The sequence below is a fragment of the Archocentrus centrarchus genome, unplaced genomic scaffold (genome assembly GCF_007364275.1).
Source record: "Archocentrus centrarchus isolate MPI-CPG fArcCen1 unplaced genomic scaffold, fArcCen1 scaffold_66_ctg1, whole genome shotgun sequence".
Lineage (NCBI taxonomy): Eukaryota > Metazoa > Chordata > Actinopteri > Cichliformes > Cichlidae > Archocentrus > Archocentrus centrarchus.
The window spans coordinates 802,856-830,779 of NW_022060283.1; the positions used below are offsets into that span (position 1 = coordinate 802,856).

Below are 27,924 nucleotides of genomic sequence, written 5' to 3' on the forward strand. Positions count from 1 at the left end.
TTGAGTACAGAGTATTATGGGGCAACGGCAGACTGGTTTGGTGAGGGGTTCAAGATAGTGACCTAAACATTAGAAGTAAATGGTAGGCTTAAATTAATAAGGACTTGTACTGACTCCAGCCTTAAAACCCATCAAGACTTGTTGGGCTGTTCTGTACTACAGTGCAATGTATTTTTGGGACTACTGAAAAAGTGTTAAACTTTTCTAAAGGTGTTTAATTTTCATTGTAGAGAATGTAATGAATACACTTGGTGACTGAATGAGTGAAAATCTTGATTTCAAAAAAATGTAAGGTTTCATGATGTTTTTCTTTATTATTTATTTGTTCTATGCTTAAGAGTATGGTAATAAATTATACCGTAAATTTCAGTAAAACACAGGCTGTCTAGACACCAATCTCATTAGTGAGTGATGCTGGCATCTTAGGGAATTTGATCTAGGAATTAGCTAAATTGGCTGTTGGTCTTTCTCCAACGGAAAAAAAAGTAACCTGTTTATTTCCTCACTAAGGGTTTCTAATAGTACAAACAATTTAAGAATTTTTTTTTTTTTTTTTTTGCCATCTTATGAAATTAACTGAAAGAATGGAGAAGGAGAATGGAAAATTTACAACAGAGAACAGAATCACTTGATAACTTCTCTAAACAAACCAGACAGACAACAGCCACACTAAAAAAAAAAAAAAAAATGAAAGACAGTGTTGGATGAGATAGATGACATTTGATGACGCTGCGACCGCAAAAAATGGCTTCCAACTTAAACATAAATGCAGACAAAACAACCAAGTTAGTCTAAATGCAGGCACGTGGTGTCAGTCAAAATGCATGCAAGAAATGATCTTTCTGAAGTGAATGCTTTTAAGAGTTTATTAAACCATGGTAACAATGATTGCTTAAGAAAAAAAAAAACAATGTGGAAAAAAATGTACTTTGTGGCAAAATTCTTTTTTTGCCATCAGCACCAAAACATGTTCAAATGTGAAGCAGTTTTAGAAGGAGGTTGAATAAAGAAAGCAGACTGGAAGACTGACGAATTAGCAACAAATATTGGTTATGTAATCAGTCTAATATAGAACTTGTTCAGGATTAAAAGTTGATGGCAAGAAAAGTTTTATTTTTGTTCCTGCTTTGAAATAATAAAAATCTTTTTTTTAAATTATTATTTTAACAGTGAAGCTGGAAACAGTTGTCACCCACCAAAATGTCATGCCACACATGATGAGGCCAAAATACAAGAATGCATTTTTAGACAACTGGCAAAAAGGTGAGAATGAAATCTTGGCAACAGAATTTAAAAAAAGACAAAACAGCACTGAAAAAAGCACTGAAGAAAAAAAAAAAAGCATTGGCTTAGAAAAAAGGAGCAAAGAAAATTTAAAATCAAAGCATGCAGCTGTCAACGTCAAAGTGATGTTTGGGTTAGAATGGTGTGAATTTCTGTGTAAGCATATGATTGGATGACTGGGGCCCTGTCTTTGTCTTTCTTCACAAATCCCCATGGATCTCAGGCTACACATCACAGTTTTAAAACCATTTACACAACAATATTTCACATACTCTGAAAAAATTTGGGAATGACCTTCAGTAAGGGCATATCTTGTGATGAATATTGCAGATTAAGAATCACAATTCATACATTTCCCTTAAGAGAACTTGTAACCTGATTCAATAAATGGCATAAAACTTTTTTTTTCTTTTTTTTGTTTTGTGTGGAATACTACAAAGTACAACTAATCCAAAGTGCCATTTTTAATCTGCAGAACAGCACACTATCTTCTTAAATGATAAACTCTTTGATTCATAAAGACCTTTACTGTTCTGTAATTCTAATATTTTAAATTGCCATCTACACTCAAAAGCACCACTTTAACCCCTTAACTGGCAGCAAAAAAATCACCTGACAAAAACTACATAACGCCTTCTGGTCATTATTGGCTCTGAAAAACCCATTTCATAGCCTATTAACTGGCCGCGTCTGGTCCGCCGGCTGAATGAAGTGCATTTTATATGGCAGGCTAGACCCTCCCATTTTGATTGACACCTCATTCGGCCAATCATGTTAAGAAATGGGTTTGCTAGAGCCAGTGATACTCAGAGGGCGTCACGTAGCTTTGTCAGGTGATTTGGTGCAGCCAGTTAGATGATTGGCCGAATGAGGTGTCAGTAAAAATGGGAGGGTCTAGCCTGCCATATAAAAGGGACTACAAACGGCCCGTCAGCGGGCCCTTGCCAGTTAAGGGGCTACTGGCATTATATTTGCTATTTGGTTGGAGTACAACATTCACATGAAATTTATTTTGAAAGGCTGCACTGTATTTTTCAAAATCGGCTACATAACTTTTACCAATTTACATCCACCAGATGACCTGTTTGGGGGTTAAGGGTAGGGTCCAGATTAGTGCCATATCTACCTCTTCATATGGAATTTTCACCTATATGATATACTCAAACTGAAATCTTATCACAGAAGAAGTTTAGGACCAAAATGCATATACGAGACTTTCTGACAAGCAACATCTTTTATTCCTGAAACTATTTGTTTGGTGCGTGACTAAAATGTAACCTACCCCTATTCCTAAGTAACCTGGTGGATGTTCCTGTGATCCAATGGCCTATCCTGCACCTAAGAAATATGTATCACACTTCTATTATTTTGTGCCAGAGTGAAAATACGTCTGTTAGCCGTTCACTACAAAAACTAAAATATGGAGATTCCCAAATTCTTTCAAATTCAAACATTTTATTACTTTTTAAAAAATATTTAGGTACAAAAAGGACAGACTAACAAGTACACCTAAAAGCAAAAGTGTGACCCAAAAAAAGAAAAAACCTCTACACAGAAATTCAATGATATCTGTTCTCTAGCACATATACCAACGCAAGCCTCTCAATCTAGGAAAGCACAAATATAAACAAAAATCAAAATACATCGATGTAAACTAGACAACACTCACTTTAGCTGAACAGAAATTTTAAAACCAAAAACGGTTAAAATGTACTGTTTCAAAATGAAAATCAGTAGAGCAGTGAATGGCAGGAGCAATGGACTCAAACATGATGTTATAAGTTTTACAGCATCAGTACAGAGAACATGGTTCACCATCATACAAACTCAGCACACAGGTGAAGACACGTACCAACCCTTATTATCACCCTAAGCAGACAACATTTGAATGTATATTGGTGACCATGTTAACCACTTTGTATAACCCCATGTGCAAGTGTAGCTCATGACCTTGATAAATTATTATTGTGCTAAATTAAGATTCAGAATGTACAAGTACAATTTGAATTTAAACTTTATTTATTACCCAGTTTTTTTGGATTAAGTATTTCATAGGACAATTGGCCTATGCTTATCATTACCACCTTGGCCATTTTATGAAGTTACACTTTGACTAACCATGGGGTGTGATGCTTTAAGGATACCTTGATCCTCTATTGCAGATGAGTGAGAGCACATAGAAAGCAAGCAAATGCAAACTAACCTAGCCCACCTGTTTGGCTAGTTTCACACTCCTCCAGATCTTCATCATCGCTTGAACACTCTGCAGATGACACCATGTCTTCTGCGTGCTTCGGGGCCAGAATGTTGGTCATCAGACAGGTAATATCCACAGCAAATATACCAAAAAAGCAAAGAGCCACCAGAAGAAACAAAGAAGCCACATAAAGAGAAGGGAAGAATATGTAAAACAAGTTAGAAGGCGAATGCTAGTCTTTGAACTTAGGAGCACAAGACTGACCAAAAGATCTTAAGTTAAGGTTCACAGTTTTTCAGAGTTTTCAGTTTGCTGTCATTTACTTATTTAGTTGCAGAGTTTTCAGTGAAATGGCTCAGATGTTATTATGCAACCTAATTACAGAACTTTGTGGGTGGAGTTCTAATCAAAGATGGTCTTTGAGGTCAGATACAAATATCCTCTAATTTATTTACTACAAGAGCACAACTACACGTGGTGTCATATGTTTATCAACAACATCCTGCGCTCCCATTGGTAGTCACTTCAAACACATGCCTGGAAGGTGAGATAAGTTTATTTCGGGTCCTGCTCACTTCTCGTCACCAGCAACCAAAGCTGCCAAATTTCATTCACTTTCTGTGGCCTCTGGTCAACCCATCACTTGCAAATTGTTTCCAGTGTAGATTCACCTTATGTGCTAACTTCTTGACTTGGAAATAGAATGGACTGGCACTTACAGTATTGGCATTTTAATCTTTGATTCAGACCACGATCATTTTAGAAGCTCGAGTACCTGGAGGAAACCCACAGAGGCACAGAAAGAACATGCAATCTCCTCATAAAAAGACCCCAGCCAGGGGTTCAAACTGTGCTAACCACTGCATTTAACACTCAAACAAAAAAGCTGAGCTGGACACTCACCTTACTTAACTGGGAAGTTGTATTTTATGCAGGTAACAGCATGTCAGCCAACTACCAGCAAAATATAATCAAAAGCCAAATGATGCTAATGTCAGACCTTTTGTCATATCCCGGACAAGCCCCACTTGTTATGTTCCCCTAAAAAGTCCAGGGAATGTGAGAGAGTAACAAAAAGTGTCCAGGTTGACAAAAAGGAGACAAGGAGGCAAAACTGTTAAAGTAAAAGCTTTTTATTAATAGTTCAACTAAAAGAGACAAATAGGCCACCATCACCTTCAAAAGGAAGAAACTCCAACAAAACACAGGAGTTAGTCACTAAGGCAACAGAGCTGTTTACAAAGGCTCTCTGGCACTGGAACTCTCATCTCTCTCACCTTAAGTACATTGATTTAATTGCTGAGTTGAGTCAGTTGTACAAAATGGTAAGGCTTGAGAAAGAGCAAGCCACACCCACTAGGTCAAAAATGACAGCAGGCTCTGCCTGGGCCGTAACAACATGCATATGAACTTGAGTGACATCCCATTCTTAATCCATAGAGTTTAATATGATGTTGGCCCACCATTTGCAGCTGTAACAGCTTCAACACTTCTGGGAAGGCTTTCCACAAAGTCAGACGCTGATGCCGGACGAGAGGTCTGGCACCAGTGTGAGGCTCTCAGTCTCTGCTCTAATTCATCCCAAAGGTTTTCAGTTGAGTTGAGGTCAGGACTCTGTGTAGTCCAGTCAGATTCTTCCACTCCAAACTCATTCTTCCATGTCATTATGGACCTTGCTTTGTGCTCTAGTACGCAGTCATGTTGGAACAGGAAGAGGCCATCCCCAAACAGTTCCCACAAAGTTGGGAGTCTGAAATTGTCCAAAATGTCTTGGTATGCTGAAGCATTAAGCATTAACTAAGGAGCTGAGCCCAACTCCTGAAAAACAATGCAGTCAGACAAGTACTGTTCTTCTGGCAACCGTCAAACCCAGACTCAGCCATCGGATTGCAAGATAGAGAAGTGTGATTCATTACTCCAGAGAACACGTCTCCACTGCTCTAGAGTTCAGTGGCACCACTGCAGCTGATGCTTTGCATTACACTTGGTAATGTAAGGCTTGGATGCAGCTTCTTAGCCATGAAAACCCATTCCATGAAGCTCTCTACACACTATCATGCCCCAATCTGAAGGCCACATGAAGTTTGGAGGTCTTTACCAGTTGACTCTCCAGAAAGTTGGTGATCTCTGTGGCTGCTGACCCCACTCCGTCATTTGCTGTCATTCCCAATTGCTTTCATTTGTTATAATATCACTAACAGCTGACTGTGGAATATTTAATATTGAGGAAATTTCACAACTAGAGTTGCACAGTTGGCATCCTATCACAGTACCACACTGGAATTCACTGAGCTCCTAAGAGTGACCCATTCTTTCACAAATGTTTGTAGAAGCAGTCTGCATGCTTGGTTTTCTACACCTGTGGAAGCCATGGAGGTGATTGTAATACATTAATTCAATTATTTCGATGGGCGAGTGAATAGAGCTGTACAGAGAACTGTACAGAAAGCTGGCACCATTCAGCTTTTATTTTCTGAGTTCAACTGAAAGACTCCATAATCAAACCTTGAGTTAAGATTTTTATATATATATATATATATATATATATATATATATGTATGTATAATTTATTTTTTGATCAACAGTTCTGATAAGTAAAACTCAGTGCATATCAACATATTAGCAACAGCAGTTCTACCAATATTTATCCAGAGTGCTCAACAGACTGTGGAATCTACCAAACCATGCCATTCCACGGATGCCCATCTTTGTTGTTGTTGTTAGACCGATAGTATTAATGTGAATTAACTGACAGGTGAGCCCATTACACTATCACTGGTTTTGCTTGTTGTATTTATTGCTCTGGTTTATATTAACTTTTTCATCAGAAGAAAAAAATATTTTAAAAAATATTTAGTATTCAAAAATATTTGCATTCTAAAATTTGTCAAGATAACTGAGTATCAAATTCCTTTTTTCCCTCAGCAGGGAATAACAATAATACAAGCTACATAATCTTGTACTAGAAACACCACGACTTTAGTAGATAATTTTTTTAAGCTTTGTATTAGGTTCAGATAACCTATAAAACGTTATTTTATACAGACCATAAACTGTATACTGTATAAAGCATGGTCTGAGTCTGAAAAGTAAAGCCAATTGAAGTACAACACGAAGCCTGCATTCTTTTAAATGACAAGCAGGTCATTAAAAACAGATTTCTCATTATATAATCTCTATGGGAAAACAGCCTTTTGCTCTGTGACCTCAGTTAATGCTCTTGTTATACGCTCAACTTCTTTTTTCAGCTACTTACTTTAGGGGTCACCACAGAGATCACGCACTCAAATGCCATTTTCAAGTCATACTGAATACAATCTGAAGTGCATATTAAAAATTATGGTCGTTATTGAAGCCACACATGACTACACAGGCTACAGTCATTAGTTAATAAGCATTCAATGTCCCTTGTTTTTACAGTCAGAACCACCTCTCACTCGTCCCATCTGTGTTTGCGATTATATTAATAGTGAAAAACACTGCTCACAGCTTCACCAGGGAACTTAACTAACTACTGGGTGATGGCTAAGTTTATGCCTTTTATACACAGTCTATGACACAGATTGAGGATTGCACAGTTTGTCCATGTCTTCCATGGCAATGTTGGGGATGTGAATCTGTTCTTGACTACAAATCATTTAGATGGATTTAAATTTAATCCAGACAAAGCACTTTAATGCTATATGTTATTTTATTTCAAATGTTAATGCAGTGAAGAATGACGAAAGTGCACTTGTTCAAGTACTTACATCATGACTGTTGTTCCGTGTATGTAAAATTTGGAAGAATATACATACCTGTATAGTTGAGGAAGATCTGTGTTTCCTTGTGGTAGTAGTAGACATCATGGTAGTTGTCTCAATGAAGGTAGTAGTCATCTCTGGAGACATGGCTGTGGTCCTGGCTGAACCTGCCACACTAGGCACATCGCCTACCAACCTTACACTGCCATTAATCTTGATGTTAGGGTTGCCTTCAGCTGCCATGTTCAACACCTTTAGGCCATTGTAATAAAGGCCCGACAGTTGACCCTGAAAGGGTCGGCCACGATCACTACCACCAATTGCGACTGTTGCTTGAGTGTTGAAAATTGTTAACTTCCGCCCTAGAGAAGACATCCAGAGTAAGATATTTTCAACAGCAAAAGAAGTTTTGAATAGTACAATAACACAAAACGGCAAACACCCATGCAAAGTGCCAATAAAATAGTACATGATTTAAAATTTAATCTTTTGACAAAAATCTGAATATTTTTAGGTTCAGTTATAGCTTAGTTGGTATTATGTAGAATTAAAAACAGGTTAGATTAAAAAAAAAAAAAAGGGTTATAATTTACAGCCCCAGTACAAACAGAACCTGTGAAAACTGCAAGTGATTACATAACTAAGATGAATTCCATGAACAACAGTCTGTGAACAGCATAGTTATGCTAATTTTAGCCCAGTTGCTAGTTTTTATGTTAATGCAACAAGCAAGCCCATAGTAAGAAAACCATGCCAACAGCAGTGTGCACAGTGGCCATCTTCAAAAAACTACAATCCATCTTGACAGTGTAAAGGACGACACATGATGTAATCCACTATATAAACTCTCCAAACGTTGCTCACACAGTGGCATAACATTGCATGATTAAAATTTGCCAGCAAAACACGAGAAGAAACATGATTATTAGCGGTACATCATTTGGTCAAAATAAATTAGTAAGGAGTGAATCAGATGTGTTTGATGTTGATATGGCCAGTGACTGCATAGTGCAGACACTGAAAGGTGGCGGTGGGCATGTGACGATATGGGGCTGCATAAAGTTCTAGGGAGATGACCTTTATGGATACAGTGGTATGCAAAAGTTTGGGCACCCCTGATAATTTTTATGATTTTCCTTTATAAATCAATGGTTGTTCGGATCAGCAATTTCAGTTAAATATATCATATAGCAGATGAACACAGTGATATTTGAGTAGTGAAATGAAGTTTATAGGATTGACAGAAAGTGTGCAATAATTATTTAAACAAAATTAGGCAGGTGCATAAGTTTGGGCACCCTTGTCATTTTATTGATTTGAATACCTTTAGCACTAATTATTGGAACATAAAATTTGTTTTGTAAGCTCATTCACCCTTGACCTACATACACAGGTGAACCCAATTATGAGAAAGGGTTAAGGTGGCCAATTGCAAGTGTTTCTCATCTTTGCATCTTCTCTGAAGAGTGGCAACATGGGAGCATCAAAACAACTCTCAAATGACCTGAAAACAAAGATTGTTCAACATCATAGTTTAGGGGAAGGATCCAAAAAGCTCTCTCAGAGATTTCAGCTGTTAGTTTCCACTGTGAGGAACATAGTGAGGAAATGGAAGACCACAGGCACAGTTCTACTTAAGGCCCGAAGTGGCAGGCCATGAAAAATCTCAGATAGGCAGAGGTGAAGGATGGTGAGAACAGCCATAGTCAACCCACAGAGCAGCTCCAAAGATCTACATCATCATCTTGCTGCAGATAGTGTCATTGTGCATCATTCAACTATTCAGTGCACTTTGCACAAGGAGAGCCTGTATGGGAGAGTAATGCAGAAGAAGCCTTTTCTGCACACACACCACAAACAGAGTCGCTAAAGCACATTTGGACACGCCAGCTTTATTTTGGAATAAGGTGCTGTGGACTGATGAAACTAAAACTGAGTTATTTGGACATAACAAGGGGTGGTATGCATGGTGGAAAAAGAACACAGCACTCCAAGACAAACACTTGGTACCCACAGTAAAATTTGGTGGCGGTTCCATCATGCTGTGGGGCTGTGTGGCCAGTGCAGGTTCTGGGTATCTTGTTAAAGTTGAGGGTCGCATGGGTTCCAGTCAGTATCAGCAGATTCTTGAGAACAACGTTCAAGAGTCAGTGACAAAGTTGAAGTTGCGCCGGGGGGGTGGATACTTCAACAAGACAACAACCCTAAACACTACTCAACATCTACTGAGGCATTCATGCAGAGGAACAAGTCCAACGTTCTGGAACGGCCATCTCAGTCCCCAGACCTGAATATGATTGGAAATCTGTGGTGTGATTTAAAGCGGGCTGTCCATGCTCAGAAACCATCAAACCTGACTGAACTGGAGATGTTTTGTAAAGAAGAATGGTCCAAAATACCTTCAACCAGAATCATCAGACTCATTGGAAGCTATAGGAAGCATTTAGAGGCTGTTATTTCTGCAAAAGGAGGATCTACTAAACATTGATCTAATTGTTCTGTTGGGGTGCCCAAACTTATGCACCTGCCTAATTTTGTTTAAATAATTATTGCACACTTTCTGTAAATCCTATAAACTTCATTTCACTTCTCAAATATCACTGTGTTCATCTGCTATATGACATATTTAACTGAAATTGCTGATCCAAATAACCAATGATTTATAAAGGAAAATCATGAAAATTATCAGGGGTGCCCAAACTTTTGCATACCACTGTAGCATCTCTCTATACCTTCTACCCTGTGAAAGTAAGTTTTTATATACTATTGCTAAATGAAAACAAAGGTCTGGCCAAGTATATCTCCTAACTTTAAGTCATCAGAACACGCTTGGAGAAGTTTAAAGTGTAAAGTAGAATCACCAAATCACTGTAGCAAAGAGTGGCTAAAAAGAATTGTGTAAAGAATGGCAGACAATCGTAGACCTTTCCTTAATTTTGTATTAGCATTTATGACAAAGGAGGAACACATCTGCAATAAAAAGTAGGGGTAGACATACTGTATAGAACACAGAAAAATTGAAGTATGTATTTTCACCAATGAAGAATGTTCTCACTTCTTTGCACTACACTGAAAATCCAATACAATTTAAAGGGGACCTATAATTGGTTTCTTTTTTTTTTCTGTCATATAATTACATGGTTTGATGCACATATTTAACATGGCTATGATTTCAAATGAGGTCACTGTAGATGCAAGTAAACCCTGTGAACCAAAAGGTTTTGTTTCAAGCAGTTTATGTCATTTTATATCAGTGAATGGTAGATATTCCTAATAAGGTCATCTATGGCACATAGCTCTGGTTGTGTAGATAAAAGCCTCACCTATCGGCTATTCAACCCCTCGGCTTATCAATGGAAGGAGACTCAAGAGAAAGTTGGATTAAAGGGAGGGTGGCATTAAAGGGTGAGGAGCTAAACCTGATTCTTTCAGACAGAAGATGAACTGAAGGGCTGCATGAGGAGCTATCCCGATAGACTCCAAGAATAAATGCACTCATCAGTCACTTTGTTAGGTACACCTGTTAAACTGCTCATCAAATGCAGATATCTATATCAGCCAATCACATGGTAGCAACTCAATGCATTTAGGCAAGTAGACATAGTTAAGACAACCTGCTGAAGTTCAAACCAAGCATCAGAATGTGTAAGAAAGGTGAACATTGGCATCCTTGACAGAGTGTCCTTTATCCTTTTACTGTAGGTGCAGAGGTATAGCTGAGCCCCGTCCTGTCAAGGTGACTCTTCAATGTTGTGTTGTGGAGTCGCTGTTTGGTTTCGCCAATCTAGAGGTCCAAGAACTCTTCCCTGCACTACAGAGCATATACTATGTGGCTTAGCTTGTGCTTAGAAGTTTTATCCTTGTCTTAGGGTATAGCTGGGTCTGAAGTACACTGGGATGTTGTGCTTGGAGAACAAATTCTCCTGGATTTCTCTGACAAACATGCTATGCTATGCAATGCGATGAGATTGTTGTTCTATTTGTCATTCTCTTTCTCCTTATTTGGTGTTCGTGGCCTGAGCTTCTTTCCTCTGCATCTTCGCTGATCTGATGAAAGCCTAGTTAGGATAGCCACATGTTTTAAGAGCTTTCTTTACAAAGAAACTCGGGAGCATGACATGACATCCCAGTGTACTTCAGACCCAGTCATACCATAAGACAAATACTGGTTCATCCCAAGGACAAAACTCCCAAAATGGTGCATACTATAGTGTATAGTGTAGCTATAGTGTACAGCACCTCTACATTGGAAAAACCAAACAGCCGCTCCACAAACACATGGCACAACATAGAAGCAAGCACCTCAACAGGACAAGACTCAGCTTTACTTCTGCACCTAAAGTTAAAGGACACTCTTTCAAGGATGCCAATGTTCACATTTTGGGCCAGTGACAGTGACTACTTTTCATCCTTTAAATAGGCACACAGACTAATTACTAATTAAATAAAAATTAGAAGACACCTGTGATCCTAATTACAGGACACCAGTTACAAAAGATTAAGGGAGACTGAGGAACTCATGTTTCGACGTGGCCCTGGCAAATTATGTGACTTCCAAGGCCACCATTTGCATTTTTCTGTTGTGTGGGTTAGGCTCAGTGTGTTTTACATTGAGTGCCCGAAAGTTTCCTGAATGTCTGCGAGAATGACCACCATAGCTGCTCAATTTTGCAACACCATCAAGTGCAGCAATAACAGTAAGACTTCCACTGACCCCAGGATGGGTCAGAAGTACAAATTTCAGCAGTTTCCTACAGAGGTGAGCTGAGAGTAACTAAGTCATTCTGAACAGTGATAAATTGAGTTCAATCTGATGATAAATGGAGAAAAATAAGGGTCAGTGAATCAGAGTGTTTGCTGATTTCCCTTCTAGTGTAAAACACACATAAAGATGCTCATTTATTCCCATTTTTTTCGCAGTTACTGATTTTCAGCAGATCAGACCTGCCTCGGACAGCTGACGGGAGCCGATCGGGTGTCCTAAAAATCACACTTTCCTTCTGATAAACTGCTTGATTACATTCTCGCATCGTACGAGAGTTCATTTGCTCAGTGTCCAAGTGGTTGACAACATTAGCTCCACCTCGAAGGAAGGTTCAGTTAGCTATGGCTAACCACAGATAACTGCGCAAACAGCAGAATTACTGACTGAGAACTCCTGGAAATCAACAGCTCACCTCGGTGTCTCTGTCATCAGACAGAAGTGAGCATTACTGATTCATCGCCCTGTATCAGACTCCTTTCATAAAGTTTTACAGCCTCGTCCAGAGTAAATAGCTGCGGATGCTCCACAGCCCCATTATGGGGTAAACAGTGATTACAGCCTGCACAGAAATGTTTTTATACACAAACAGTAGATACACGGCAGCTGGCCACTATGGGGTACAGATGGTTATAATTATATCATTGTACAATTATAATATTGATCCTCATAATTCACTTTATTTTTTGTTATAAATATATACAGTTTGTTATAAATATATATGCAGTCTTAGTGCGGGTGGCTGTCAATGGACGTCTTCAGCTGTCGGTTTCAGATCATTGTTAAAACCTTTTTTTCTGTATTTTTTAAAATTTTCCTCTAAACTTCTCTTGATTCTTTTAAATTTTTTATGCCCAATAAAAGGAAAAATATGACCCGAAAAAATCGTTTACATTGTTGAGAGTGGCAGCTCGGATGTGTGTAATTTTACACTGAACAGTCAAACAAATACGGCGTAAGCTAGTTTTGGTCAGGGATGCTTTTGGTGATGTCAAAGGCCTAGTTGCTCAGTCTCCCCTAATATCTCGTCTCTGCAGGACACACCTTAGTTTAACATGTCCCTGTGGTCAACTTTATTTTCACTCTTTTCAAGGGTACCATCATTTTTGTCCGGCCAGTTCCATTAGTTTGCTTTCTAAAATAATTCTGTTGAACCACATTTCAAAAACAATGTCTGTTTGTCAAGTTATTGCAGTGACCATTGTGGGTTTTATTTTTCCTTAGAAGGGTACCAACAATTCTGTCCATGTATGTAACATTCATTTAAAACAGGACTGAGGGCCTATTTTAACAGCTAGACAACATACTGATAATGACATGTGACTATTTGCATTTCACGGTACAAGAAATTTCAATACAGTCAGATTGAGTGATTCAGATTGGTTCATATTTGTGGTATATATTGGAAGTTAGACTAAAGATTTAAAATATGCTACCCAAAACTTTCATTTATACGTTGACACCCTTCCCCCCAACATGACTGATTAATTTATTTAGTTCCTCGGTTAGTTGTCATTTTAAGTAACATGAGATTATATGTATAGGTTCATTTTTATAAAAAAAAAAAAAAAAAGTTTTATGATGCTTTGTCCAAAATATGCGTTCCATAAAACAAATTTCAAAGAAATGTTTGAATGGGTGTATGAATGTGTTATGTCATGTATTTATCTAGAATAAAGATAAATATTACACATTTTCTTGCTTTTAAGTCTCAAAAATCACAATTCATTTTAAAGGGGACCTATTGTGCTTTGGGGACAACAGCTAATATACTCTTCAGACAGAGAATGAACTGAGGGGCATGCATAGGGCTAGTAAAGTAATTTTTCCCCCTGTTAATTACATGAAGTAAAGTCCAGGAATAAAAATGCAGAGCTGGAAATGAACATAATGGGCCCCCTTTAATCCTTACATAGAGTGTACATAACATGTGTTTATTCTTGCTATTCTAGAGGGTAGAGTTGACATTACATTAGAACAATGAGCACAATGTGATACACATCAATTTGAAATTACCTTTCTCTTGTAGCCATTCTTCTACTGGTCGGACAAATTTGAAAGGAATTTTCTTATTGGCCATTTGATACCGTTCAATGTCGCTGTTCCCTTCAAAGTTTAAAAAGACATTTAAGAAGACAGTATTGATGAGCAGAGTCACATCATGAAGGAAATATCAAATTCTCTCTACATTTACAAAAGGTTATTATGAATTTAGCTGAAAATTACATTCTGAATAAAATTGTTTTAGTTAAAGGATACCTACGGCTCATTATCTTTGGCTTTTTATCAGACGTTTTGTGTTTAATAATTTTTTTCTGCTTCACTTTGTGTAGAGTATGCACTGATGTCACATTTCACAGAAGATTATCTGGCTTACTATAGAAATCATCACAAACTGTTATTTTACTACTGACCACAAAAATTATTTTCAATAGAAACTGTACAATTCATCTTAGAAGTCAGGTTTACCTAACTGGTCAGTAATTTCTTAGGGATAACAGTTTTATGCAATAAATTATTTTCATTACCACTTTTTGTTACTGGATGTATTGTCATGTAACTTAAAAAATAAGACCTTCCAAGACTCTCTAGGTCACCTTTAACAGCCTTTCACCCAAGTTTATTTGAAAAAAAATTCTACAAAAAAGGATGTGATGGTTATTTTTGCTTCAGAGCACCTTCAGTGCCCATGCATGCTCAAGTGCTCTTAAGATTAACACAAGTATGTGTGGAAACGTGAACAAGACTGATCACTTAGCACCTGTGTGTTATTATTGAAAATTAATTTTCTGAGGCTATACAGAGCTCATTTAAGGTTCTTAAAATTATCACATTCCTCACTGACAATATCAGCTTGCCCCAAATCTTCATTAAATATACAGCACATATGATATTTACACAAAGAAATCCTCAAACTGCCTTCCTGCTTCAATAACTGATGTGCATTTTTGAGTTTAGTCCAACTTTCTCCACACGTCTTTCTGGTAGTCAAACCAGAAGACTATTTTGTATGATTTCTTGATTTTTACATCATTTTCTATACATTTTCACTAACGTTTGTCAATATTTGCCTCTTTTACAGGTATAAATAGTCCTCTTATTTAAAACTTAGTATATCTAAAAGCATATAAAGGCAAGTGAGACTCAAATTTGTACTGTTTTTGTGCTGAATTTATTTTTTGTTATATTTGTGAAGCTGAATTTTTTTGGGAAAAAATTATTTAAGTGTAGCTCCAGATAAGAACAGCATGAAATCAGCACAACTTGGGAAATCACCATCTCTATCTGATTATATTACATGATATTGGTGTTAGCTGACTAGAAAAGAAAATTTTATATTTCATTTGAGAATAACCCCTTCTGCACTGAGTGGGCAACGCCCACTTTTGGGAAGGCCTGAGCACTAAAGCACCTTTACCCCTGATTATCTTGCATCTGATTCCATGGTTTTGACAACTGCAAATGATGGGCCATATGGGTTATCTGTGCAACTGCCAAAAAAAAAAAAAAATTGTGGGACCTTCCTGCTGACCTGTAGCAGCAATACTTGGATTCGCTCTATTCATTGATTTTGATCCTGTAAGGAAGTCAGTATCTCACATCTTCTTACAGATCCCACAGATTTCTTTATTGCCACTTAATCAATACTCGATGGGTCTTACAAAACATCAAAAAGAATTATGGCAGATTTTAAAAAAAAGAAAAGGTCCTCAAAGTAGGGTCAGAGGATGTGGTCACTGAACATCAGGCCACCCCCACCAAAATCTGCTTACACTCTCAAGTCTACTTAAACCATATACCAATATGTCCTATTTAATTTCTATTAAAAATTTATGGATATTCCATAAGAAATGGTTAAAATGAACTCTTTTCTGCATAATATTTTCACTGTTCATATTATGTACATGCTGATAGCCGTGTCAGTCTGAAAATAAAGCATCAGATTTTTTTTCCAATCACCTAATACCATTATCATCTAATATAATCAATTCAGTTTTATTTATATAGCACCAAATCACAACAGTTGCTTCACTGAGCTTTATATTGTAAGGTAAAGACCCTGCAATAATCAGATTTGGAGATCACGATTTCCCAAACGTTCTGATCTTATCTGAAATTAATCTTAACAGATTTGTAAAGTGCCTTTTCACATCTTTTTTGTTTGACCTTCAGCTCTCTGTTAGGAATTTTTGTTGAACATGTCAGATGTATTTGATTTAATTTCACCCCTGGATAGTGTGTTTGGAGTAACATCAGATGCACACTCTCTGAAGGTAGACAAACCTTATTTAAATTAATAGTGTCATCATTGAATCATGTTAAAATTAAATCTTGGTCAAAATCAGTGGAAAATGGTTAGCTTTTTCCTCTTTTTTTAAAATTAATATATATTTCAGTGAAGCTAATACCAAAATGGATGAGCCGTAAGTACAAATAATGTGTTAGAAAATTCTTCTGGGCTTTCATTATTGTAAAATAACAAAGACAAAACAGACACACAAACACAGAAAAGGGCAGAGCCAAATATATTTCACAGTTACAGTTCACTGGGCAGGATGTGCATTTATGAATATTATATTTTAAAACTACACAGAATTATTAAGGGTCTAAAATGAAAACTCTAAAAAAAAGATTTCTGGTATGTAAAATCTGTCTCAGGTGGTTTGCAGCCAAGTGCTGGGTACCTCCAAAGCTGAGGCCATCATCAACAGGAAAGGGTGGATCGCCCAGTGTGAGTTGGGAATTAACTGCTGCTTCTGAAGGGTGAGATCAAGAATCTTGAGGTTCACAAGTGGGGGAAGAGTAGTGCAGGAGATGGACAAACAGATTGGTGCAGCTTCTGTCACTGTATGGGTCATGTACCAGACTACTGTTGTGAAGACAGCACATGAAAGCAAAGCTGCTGATCTGTGTTTCTCCTTTAATCTATGGCCATGAACTCTGGCTTGTGACTGAAAGAAGAAGACACAAGCAGTGACAATGAGTAAGGGTGCCTGGCCCACCTTTGAGATAGGGTGATGAGCTCAGTCATTTGGGATTGGCTCTGAATGGAGTTACTGCTTTTCTGCATAGAAAGCAACCAGTTAAGGTGGTTTGGGCATCTGAATAGGGTGCATTTTGGATGCATTTAAGGTGAAGCATTTAGCACACATCCAACCAGGAGGAAAGATTTTTCTCTCAGTTTGTATGGAGGTAATCCCAGGCAAGCTGAGAGACCCCTCTTTTGGCAGTGGCCAAGGAAGGGGGTCTCTCTTCTTAGGCTGTTGCCCCCAAGACCCGAACAAATAGGAAAATGGATGGATGAATGGATAAAATCTGTCAAAGGTCTCTGAGCTGACACACAATGCACTGCTGTGCTTTAACTCTGCATTAAATATAGTATGTCAGGATGCAAAAAAGAAAAAAAAGCCCTTAATCCTAATAAGGTGTTTTTGAAACTAAAAATTATTGCTAGAATGCAAATTTTCAAAAACAGCGATGAAATACAACAAAACAAACTCACAACAGACACGACCATATTTAAAAGAGAAAAAGGAACCTGACCTCAACAAAAGCCATGGGTGTTGAAAAAAGCACCAACAGCAGAAGATACAGAAACGGACAAAACCTCCGGTAATGGGGGTCATTCAAAGACACAGGCTAAAAGGTTTATTTTGGAATTGTATATCTCTGTCTCCAAATGAGAGCGAAAAAAAAGCTGGCAATTCAATGTGAGCAGATTGTGAGATAGAGTTTTTTTCAACTTTGGGAAAAGCAATTTAAGAAAGTACCATGAGAAGACAGGATACCTGTGATTGACAGGATGACAGTATGGTACATACATTAGAGTGTTCCTAAGTAACCAGAGCCTGGAATATCCACTGCCAACCAATTGTCAGCTTAAAAGCAATGTGGAGTGAGCAAATCCCTCCCTGTATGGACACAGCTTAACTCACCTGGTGGAAGCAACAAAATCTTGTTTCAAAAAGAGAAGTTATATACCAAGACTGGGCAGGAGCTGAAAAGGGGACAAACGATGACCCCTGAGAACAACCTAAAGATACCAGGTACATTGCAGACACTGCAGTGTCTTAACCTCTTTAAATCCACCAGATCCCAGAGGAACCACTTAGGGATAGGGGTAGGTTTCAGATTGGATAGCCATAAGCAGAGTTTCATAGATTCCACAAATAAACTCTCTCTTATTTATCTAATAATGATTTTCCACTTTTTTAACAGTTTTTAACAGTTTAAAATATTGCAATTCCATACATGAGCTTCTGGGGACAGACCCAGATTTACATGACAAATTGAGGGCCCACCCCTTAGCACTGCACCATTCTTTGAACATCTCACTGCTCTACTATTGTAGCTTCATGAAAAGAGTCCGGGAGGCTTGTGTACATCATGTATCCATCCAGGCCAAGCACCAGGAAACATTGCCAAATAGTTCAATACTTGAATGCCTGTCTAACACAGAGAGCCACACTGAATTGCAAAACATTATAGCCAAAGACCCTTCTTGGAGCAGAAATGTTGCTGGCCAGAACAGCAGAACAATTTGTTCGTTACACTTGTCTCAAACACAGTTACCAAGACTCCAGGGTGCTTATTACCCATGGGAAACAGATGCAATGATCCAAAGCATTGAAGCAAATGATGGAACAGGCTAATAGGAGAGGGTGCCAGAGTGGATTCTATGTGACTTGAGGGATTTTGCCTTGGACAGATACGTGATGGAAATATTTTTTGTGGTCTCCACAGGGCCCTACTGTCAGTTTCTGGAGTCCACAGACTTAATTTGTCTCTATGTTTCTAACAAGAAAAGGAAGAAACTGAGATTCTAGATTCACCCAATTCTCAAGAAGGCAACAGAATTTCATGGTTTGATCCAGGAGCTGAACTTGTATCATGACCATTTTCGTTCATATTCCAGGATGTCAGTGGGGCACTTCAAGCTTTTGTTGTCAGACCTGGGATCACATCTGAGAAGGCAGAGAAATAATTTCACTGACCTGATTGACCTGGAGCAGCATCTAGCTGTGAATGTGAGATAAAATGGCATGTTTTTTTTCCTTTTTACCATTTCTATATTATTCAGTTAGCAGTGCACGTTTTGAGCTTGAGTGCAGTTGTTGCCAAATGCAGTGGACTGATTGGTCAGATCTGTTTGCATGCAAAAATCAGAAAAATTGAACTTTATCCAGAAAAATAAATGCTGCAAATTTATCGTGTGAAATTCCCTGGTCGGTGTGAATGACCACATTAAAAATAGTGAGTCTAAAAAATATTTTTAACATTTGCATTAATTTTTCATATCTGGTGTGTAAAGGCCTTTAACCCTGTGAGGTCTAAAGGTTTTGTGTGTGTGCGCACATTTTAATGGAGAACCGATCACCATCTTCACCAATTACACTACGAGTTTGCTCGAGATGTTTGTTTTTGTTTTCACGCCAGATTGAGGGGGGCCTACTAGCAGGTGCTCCTGTTTGTTTTTTTTTCCTTTTCTTTTTCTTTCTTTCCGTTCTTTTTTCCTCACTATAAGCACAAAATGTGTGGATCTCATTTTTTTGGGTACTGGGTTCACCATGTTCTTCTGGGTGAAGTGGGAGGATCAATACCAGATCTGGTTTGCTGTTGGGTTTGTTTTGCTAGATATGTTTGTGTTTCCTTAATAAGTTGTAATCAGGGTGTGGGATCACAAACTTAAGATGCATTACTTAGTATGGTTGACATAAACAGTATAAAAATCACCAGTGGTTGTCCAGTTAACTTTGTGAGCTGGAACGTAAAATTGCTCAATCATCCAGTAAAACTTAAAAAAGTCATGACAGATCTGAAGCAGCTTAAGGCAGACATTGTTTTCCTACACGAGATGCATATATGCATGCAAATGATAAAACACGCTTTTGTGGAAAATGTGTTTCAATTCAACTTTCAATCAAAATCAAGAGGGGTCGTGATTATAATTAGTAACAATGTGCAATTTACGGAATCTATTGTACATTCAGATGCCACTGGTAATTACATGATTGTGGTTGGAAAGATATACACACTACCAGTAATCTTTGCCTGTTTTTATGCACCAAATTGCGACGACCCTATATTTTTCAGCAATTTATTTGCAAGTTTACCAAGTATGTCAACTCATAACCTTATAATAGCGGGTGATGCAAATTGCATGCTCTCCTCACTAGATCGGAGTTCCCCGTCAAAATTCAAAATTTGCCCAATCTATTAACTCACTATTTGAAAATTAAGGTATGGTTGATATCTGGCACTTCCGTAACCCTACCTCGAGGATTTATTCCTTCTTCTCTTGGGTCCATAAAACCTATTCCCATATAGACTATATATTTCTTGATAAGAGAATCTTGCAGCAAATTACAATGTGTGATTATGGAAGTATAGTCATCTCAGACCATGGACCACTCTCTATGAAATTGCTTATCCCCAGCAAACACCCTATAAATCGTCAGTGGAGCTTTGACAATCTACTGCTAGCAGAAGAGGAATATTTGAAATTTATATAATCTGAAATTAACTTCTTTCTAGAAGTGAATCAAACCCCAGGAATGTCACCTCTGACAATTTGGGACACTTTAAAAGCGTATCAGCAGGGCATGACAATTTCATATTGTGCCAGTAGAAATAAAAGAAACAACGTCTTAAACAATTAACCGAAGAAATTTTAAAAGTGGATGAGTTATACAGCAGATCACCATCAACAGACCTTTTCAAAAAACGCATATCATTAAAAACTGAATTTGATATTCTTTCAACACAACAGGCTGAATAGCTTATATCCACAACAAGAACTGATTTTTATGAAAAAGGGGAGAAGGCAGACCGACTGTTAACGCACCAGCTACACCAAAAATCAGTGAAACAAACAATCCCGGTCATAAAAAATGAGAGGGGGGTACTTCATACTCATAACACAGAAATTAATTCCTGCTTTAGAGACTTTTACAAATTGTTATATAGTTCTGATGCGCCCAATGGTATAGATGAGCTAGAACAATTCTTCAGATCTCTGGATATTCCCTCCATCAGTGTTGATCATTTCAAAGACCTTGAGAAAGATCTGACCTCTACAGAAATAACATTAGCAATCAAGAGTATGCAAAGCGGTAAGTCACCTGGCCCGGATGGCTTTTCAGCTGACTTTTATAAAAAAATTCTGATCAGCTTTCCCCCTTGCTATTTAAGTCAGCTGCTTGTCTGTCTTCCTAACCCTAATCCTAACCACCAAACAGCAATGCCCCAGTGTTGTTTCTTTCACAGTTCATGCTGTCTCCATTGTCTGTTCATGCAGGCTGCATAAAAAAAATGCAGCTGGCTCCCTTGGAAAATGTGAAACAGTAGAGTGTGTGCTAGGTTTGGAGAGGCTGCATGAACGAAAACAATCGTCTGCCAAGCTGTGCTGTTTCTAAATGCGACTTCTGTTAAGGATAAGACTTGGAAGATCTAAATTATTGCAGACAGTTGGAGTAAACACAGGAAAGAAAAACACTACTGGTAACAGAGTTTTATGCCCCACCTATACAGTATATAGGTGAAAAATGAAAGAAAAAAGAACACAAAGTTTGTTAATAAAGTGGTAGGCTGCTACACCATCAAGGAAGAATCATTGAACGTTGGCACTGATTCGCTATTACTCTGAAATTCTAATGGAGAGCTGGAACATCATTCTCTCTTTTTGTGTTTTGATGACAACATGTCTAACATGTCCATCCAAAGTCTATAGAGTTACATGGTCACCCATAATGCAGTTATTGATTTGAGTGGCTTAGGTGTGCTGTGATTAGTCACTTCTTAGCTCAGAAATAGATGTGTTTAAAAAAAAAAAACAACAACAATAACAAAGGTCTGAGAAGGAGCAGTATGACAGTATAAAAAGTGCTTCGGGACTCAAATTCCAACATGAATGCAATTATGTTACTAAAGCATATGCTGCCCAGTGATCTTCTTAACTGTTTCACAATGACACAATCCCACTGCCTTATTATTTCTTGTTAATACCAGTTATTTCATTTTCATGACTGACTGAGTCACTGATAGTTTGTACCTGGTGGGAAGTATTCATTAATGGACCAGTTATCCACCTGCAGTGTAGCATTCCCACCATTTCTGGTGAAACGGACAACGTGATACTTCCCATCATTCACTGGGGTGCTGCTTTCCTGCACACTGATATCCACTGTGCCAATGTTGAAGGTCACTCCAATTTTGCCTTGTTGCTGAAATGAGAAATTGCAGTTATTAAGGGTCCATGTACTTTTTTGGTCATTTGTTTTCATTTTATACTCCAAATCTATACAATGTAAAATTAATGATATTTCTTTTTTCCCATTTGAAATCAAAACATAAATTTGCAAAGAATAGGAAATGGAAAGTTAGCTGATCTAAGTTCCTTTGATCAGCTAACTCCGCAGCAATACGTTACGTCTTAACCAGTTGTTCACAGCTAGTAAGGGCAGGTAACCGGCACCCAGTATTAAAGGGTTAAGGATGCTGCATTAAAGAAGCAACCAAAAGAATGTTATACTTTTGGTTATTTACTGTTTTACATAAAAAGTTTAGTTTTCTTTATGTCAGTTTTGCTTCCTGTCTATGTTCTCCTGATTCCTTGATTCTGTTCTGAATTGTGTTCACCTGTGTTCCTCTCCCTCTTTTTTTCTTACTTTTCCAGTAATGAGTCCTCCCTGCCTATATAGTGTTTCCTTTTGTCCTTGTTGAGTTGTCTATATTTCTCTGATTTACATTGTTCAACTGTTTTCATCTATATTTTCTGACTCCCTTGTGATTCAGTTCCTTCATCTTTTTTGGACTTCTCTTATCTTTTGGACTTTGTACCTCTGGACTTTGCTAAAGCAGTTAAAACTGAAGCCTGTGGAACATGCTTGGGGCATAAAACCATAAAGCCATCATAATATATATTTTTTTAAAAAAGAAACCAAAAACGTCAGATAGAAAAAAAAAATCTCACATTGGGCAAGCACGATGTGTTTGAGGACTTACTATGTGCAGCATGAGGTAGTCCCCTAGACCAGGTGCACTGTCAATTCTGACCAGGATGCCATCTTTCAGGGAGGTGCTGAAGCCAACAGTCAGCCTGTCCGTCCTTGTGCTTGGTCTCTCATTGGCTGGCCAATTGAAAGTAATGAGGCCTCCACCTTTGCCAAAGATGTATGTTGTCCCAGCTAAGTAAAACATAAGGAGGAAGTATGAATTACAAAACAAGGATCTGCTAGCTGTAGATTTCTGAACATTCACCGTGTGGTGTAAGTGATATTACAGTTGCTGTGCACAAGAAATTGAAGTAACTCAACGCAGAGCAGGTGTGTGTGCAATATCAGCTCAACGCCAACTTGCTTACTAATGTATATGGAGTGCCCAAACGTTCTGTACTTGGGTTACTTTTACTCCCTCTTTTTTTCTATAAATATTTTAGGTGTTAAATGCTCATAGATTATACTAAATCCCTTGGGGTCAGAAGGAATCTAGCAAAAAAAAAAAATGGCCACCCCAACTGTAACCCTGTAACCTAACACTAATCCTATACTTAGGAGAGAAGCAAAAGGACTCCCTGCCCTCCGAAAACATGTAAGTAGCTAAGACATTAGACATTTCTTATTTGTAATGGTTTATATTGCCAAGCATTGGAGTAAAAAAAAAAAGTGGCCACTAAACCTTCCATGGGTGAGTTATAAGAAAAATCACCCATTGTACAGTTATTGATAGTGACCAAAACATTTTTTAAACTAGGCTCTTAACATCGAACCTCGAATTCAAGAGGAACAATGCGGTTCTCGTCCTGGTCATGGAATGCGGGACCAACTCTTTATCCTCTCAAGGATATTCGAGTGTGTGTGGGAGTTTGCACATCCAGTCTACATGTATTTTGTGGACTTGGGGAAGGCATTCGACCGTGTCCCTCGGGGTGCTGCGGGAGTAGGGGGCATCTGGCCTATTGTTGCAGTTCAGACCCTGTGCAGCCACAGTGAGAGCTTGGTCCATATTGCCAGCAATAAGTCGGCCACATTTCCTGTGGGTGTTGGACCTCGTCAGGCCTGCCTTAGGTCACCGATTCTGTTCATAATTTTTATGGACAGAATTTCAAGGCATAGCCAAGTGGCAGAAGGTTTCTGCCTTGGTGGCCTCAGAATCTAATCTCTGCTTGTTGCAGATGATGCGGTCCTGTTGGCTTCATCGGGTGATGGCCTCCAGCTTGCAGTGGAATGGTTCACAGCTGAGTGTGAAGTGGCTAGCATGAGAATTAGCACCTCTAAGTCTGAGGCCATGGTCCTCAGTCAGAAAAGGGTAGAGCGCCCACTCCGGCTCAGGGACAAGTTGCTGCCCCAGGTGGAGGAGTTTCAGTATCTCGGGGTCTTGTTCACGAGTGACAGGAGAAGGAAAAAGGGAGAAGGGAACGGGAGACTGACAGACAGATCGGGGCTGCATCTGCAGTGATGCGGACACTGCACCGGTCTGTCGTGGTAAAGAGGGAGCTGAGCGTGAAAGCAAAGCTGTTGATTTACCGGTCAATCTATGTCCCTACCCTCACCTATGGTCATGAGCTTTGGGTAGTGACCGGAAGAATGAGATTGCAAATACATGCGGCAGAAATGAGCTTCCTCCAAAGGGTGGATGGTCTCTCCCTTAGAGATAGGGTGAGGAGCACAGCCATTCCAGAGGGGCTCAAAGTAGAGCCGCTGCTCCTCCACATCGAAAGGAGCCAGTTTAGGTGGTTCGGGCATCTGACTAGGATGCCTCCTGGGAGCCTCTTGGGTGAGGTGTTCCAGGCATGTCCTATCGGGAGGAGGCCCCGGGGCAGACCCAGGGCCCACTGGAGAGATTATTTCTCTCGGCTGGCCTGGGAACCCCGTGGGGTCCCCCCTGGATAAGCTGGTGGATGTGGCTGGGGAGAGGGGGGTCTGGGCTTCTGTGCTTAGGCTGCTGCCCCTGTGACCTGGCCCTGGATAAACAGAAGAAAATGGATGGATGGATGAATGGATCTTAACATGCCTTTAATTCTGCAAACTTGTACATAATAACATTATTAAAATAAACCTTAGCAGCTACACAGTTCTTTCATATTGCACTTCACTTATTAGAGACCAGAATCCAGAAAGTTAACATTGAAGGAGTCACACATCCATGTCCCATCCATCCCTCCCGCCTGTTTATCCAATTCAGGGTCACAGGGAGGATGGAGCCTATCCCAGCTGCCATAAGGCAAGAGGCAGGGTACACCCTCGAGAGATCACCAGTCTGTCACAGGGCTAACACAGACAACAGACGACAACCATTCACACTCACATTCACTATTATTAAACTCAGAGTAATTGTGGGTCAATTAAAGAAGTTTATATTAATCAGAGCATTTATGCTCTAGGTAATGGTTTTTAAATATTTTGTCAGTGGCTTGTAAACCTAGAGTGGTGTTGGATGGCAGGATATAATATCCTCAACTTCTGGGCAACCACTTTCAATTGCAAGGCATCTGCAGAGGTTGCCCGGTAGGAGTCAGCCTGTCTCCATACAGTCTTGGTCTGACTCAGACTGTCAGGTTGCAAATTTTATAGGATTTGCAGAACCTTTTCAGGCCGAAAAGTTGTAGATTCCGGCTTTTTAAATTCAATTAGGACCAAACACTTGGACAAAACAATATCACTGAAAAAGAGCAGAGTTTGATGCAAATTATTTATTGAACATACAAGTTCAACAAAAGCAAAAAAGACAGCAAAAAGGTCCACTAGGGTGTACGCCATAAGCACATGCAGGTTAAAAGGCCAACAAAGACAAACAAAGACGGAGACTCCCCGGTGTTCTGCTGGGCTCCCTTATGTTAAAAGAGGACCCCTGACTCCTCCTTCTTTTGTTTCATAACTTTCCAAGTCTTAGTTTTAATTGCATCTAACTTTAACATTAAACACCAATTATTTCACAATTTGTGTCCAAATGTTTTTATTTTTTAAACAGTTACATATTTTAAATATGCTTACTCATGCTTTACTTTGATCAACGTGTCAGTTTACAAGATTTGGTTTCCCTATTATGAAACTTGACACGAGTTACATAAATTTTGGTAGCTTTCTTAGCTTTTTGGCAGCCTTTCAAATTCCAATCATCGCTCATTAGTACAGTCATGTTGACATGAATGCACCTGGCAGCAATTGATAATGTTGGCAATTTAAAATTTACGGTAGTTTGTGCTGCCAAAATCCACCATATATCTCATTAATTAGGGATGTACGAAGTAGAAAACCTTTGATTCTTTAAACCATAGGCCATAAAACTTCCAAAATGAGCCATAAAACTGTCATGGTCAACAAAATATGAGACATAAAGCTATCACAGCCAATTATTAATATGATTATTGAGCCATAAAACTGCCAGAAATAACCATTAGCACATATCATAAGGTTGTAAAACAAAAGGTGTGCAGGCAAAAGGTATATAGTATAAAGTACAGTATAAATGTAGATAAGTTAGTACAAAGTACAGTTACCTTCAGTACATAGGTCAAACAATCTATATCCTTCCAGTGTATCTATTACTAATAAAAAAACCTCAACAAGACTGAATGCAATCACTAGGCAGACTAGCAAATGTTTGCAAGTAATTGCTATCTAATCTATAAACAGAGACAGACAACAGTGCAGTCAGTCTGCACTGATGAGCACATGACAGCAAAATATTGCTAAGTAGCATTGTGACAGAAGCATAGAATCAGAACCAAGTAAAGTGTCAGAAGTCAGATTGTTGTATTAAGCAAAGAGAACCTTTCCCAGCTTAAAATTATGCATGGAGCTCAAACACTTTGTGTAAATGGAATCAAATGAATTAAATGGAATCAAAGGGATTTAGGCGGACCAAAAACTGAGGACAGCATCAGAATATGAAGACGTATGAATAAGGCTTTGCTCACTTCACTGAGAGGACAACTTTATCACAGATACAGAATTTGCAACACAAAAAACCTCAAATGCTTGGAGTGCACTAAGACATACCAGTATTTCACAGATGATTATGAAAAAAGGCCTATTTACAGATAATTATTAAGATTTATGGGAGTAAAGGAACCATGCCCTGATTTTGTCCTGATGCTCCTAGGACAATAATCACCTCTGCCAATAAATATTTTTAAAAGAGCATTAAAAGACTGGATTTTTGTCATATTTAAAGCAAAATATCTAGTTTTATTTAAGCAGAAACATCCTTCTGGTTAATTCTGTTACATTGTTGTTTTACATTTATAATGATAAAGGTTCCTTGAGATAACTCTTTCAATATTTTTCCCCTAAATGTCTCTTTTCTCTTTTCTGCTGGGTTACAGTTGCCAACTCCTCCTAGATATCTGATCCAGAGCAGTCCCAAGCAGTCAGTCCAGGATTTTGTACTTGTTTGCCTTGTATCCCTTACCTTACCTTCATGAGAACCACCTCAGAAGACAGTGAAAATAGGGAGATGTATCAGTAAAATTTCATTTTGCCTTGAACAACCTACCAAAGCAGAGGGTTAGCCACTATTTTTTTTAACTGCTTCAACAGCAAGCAGCTAACAGCTGATGGTTTTCTGGCTATGAATACAAGTATGAACTACAGTAATTCCAAATAGATCTATCTTCTGATTACCAAGACTTTAAAAATTAAATACTCTTAGGGTTAGGATTAGAGTTAAGGGTTTAATTCACACTTTAACCTCATCTTGATTTGACTGCTGCGATAGTCATTCAGGTAGTTTTCGTCAACTGCAGCTAGAATAAAAATGCCGCCGTATAGCTCTTAACTGGCACGTGCAAGTGAGACCACATAGCACCAATGCAATTCTACTGTGGATTTGGACATCTGCACCAAATTGAATTCACCTTGACCATGCAGCAGCAGGAAATAAGCTCACACAAACAAACTTCAAACATACCTTAAAGCTTTGAAGAGCTGCTTACAGAC

The 27,924-nt window shown here is 38.5% G+C and overlaps 1 protein-coding gene across 1 annotated transcript in view; it reads right to left on the bottom strand.

Annotated features, from left to right (window-relative positions):
- LOC115777709 (neurexin-3a-beta-like) overlaps window positions 1–23,989 on the bottom strand; it is a 38,443-nt gene extending 14,454 nt beyond the window's left edge. The window contains 6 exon segments of the mRNA XM_030725671.1: window positions 3,488–3,575; window positions 7,279–7,586; window positions 14,003–14,092; window positions 22,038–22,209; window positions 22,991–23,172; window positions 23,893–23,989. Of these exon segments, the coding sequence (XP_030581531.1) occupies window positions 3,488–3,575; window positions 7,279–7,586; window positions 14,003–14,092; window positions 22,038–22,209; window positions 22,991–23,172; window positions 23,893–23,989 (937 nt within the window).
- Between the last annotated feature and the right edge of the window lie 3,935 nt (window positions 23,990–27,924).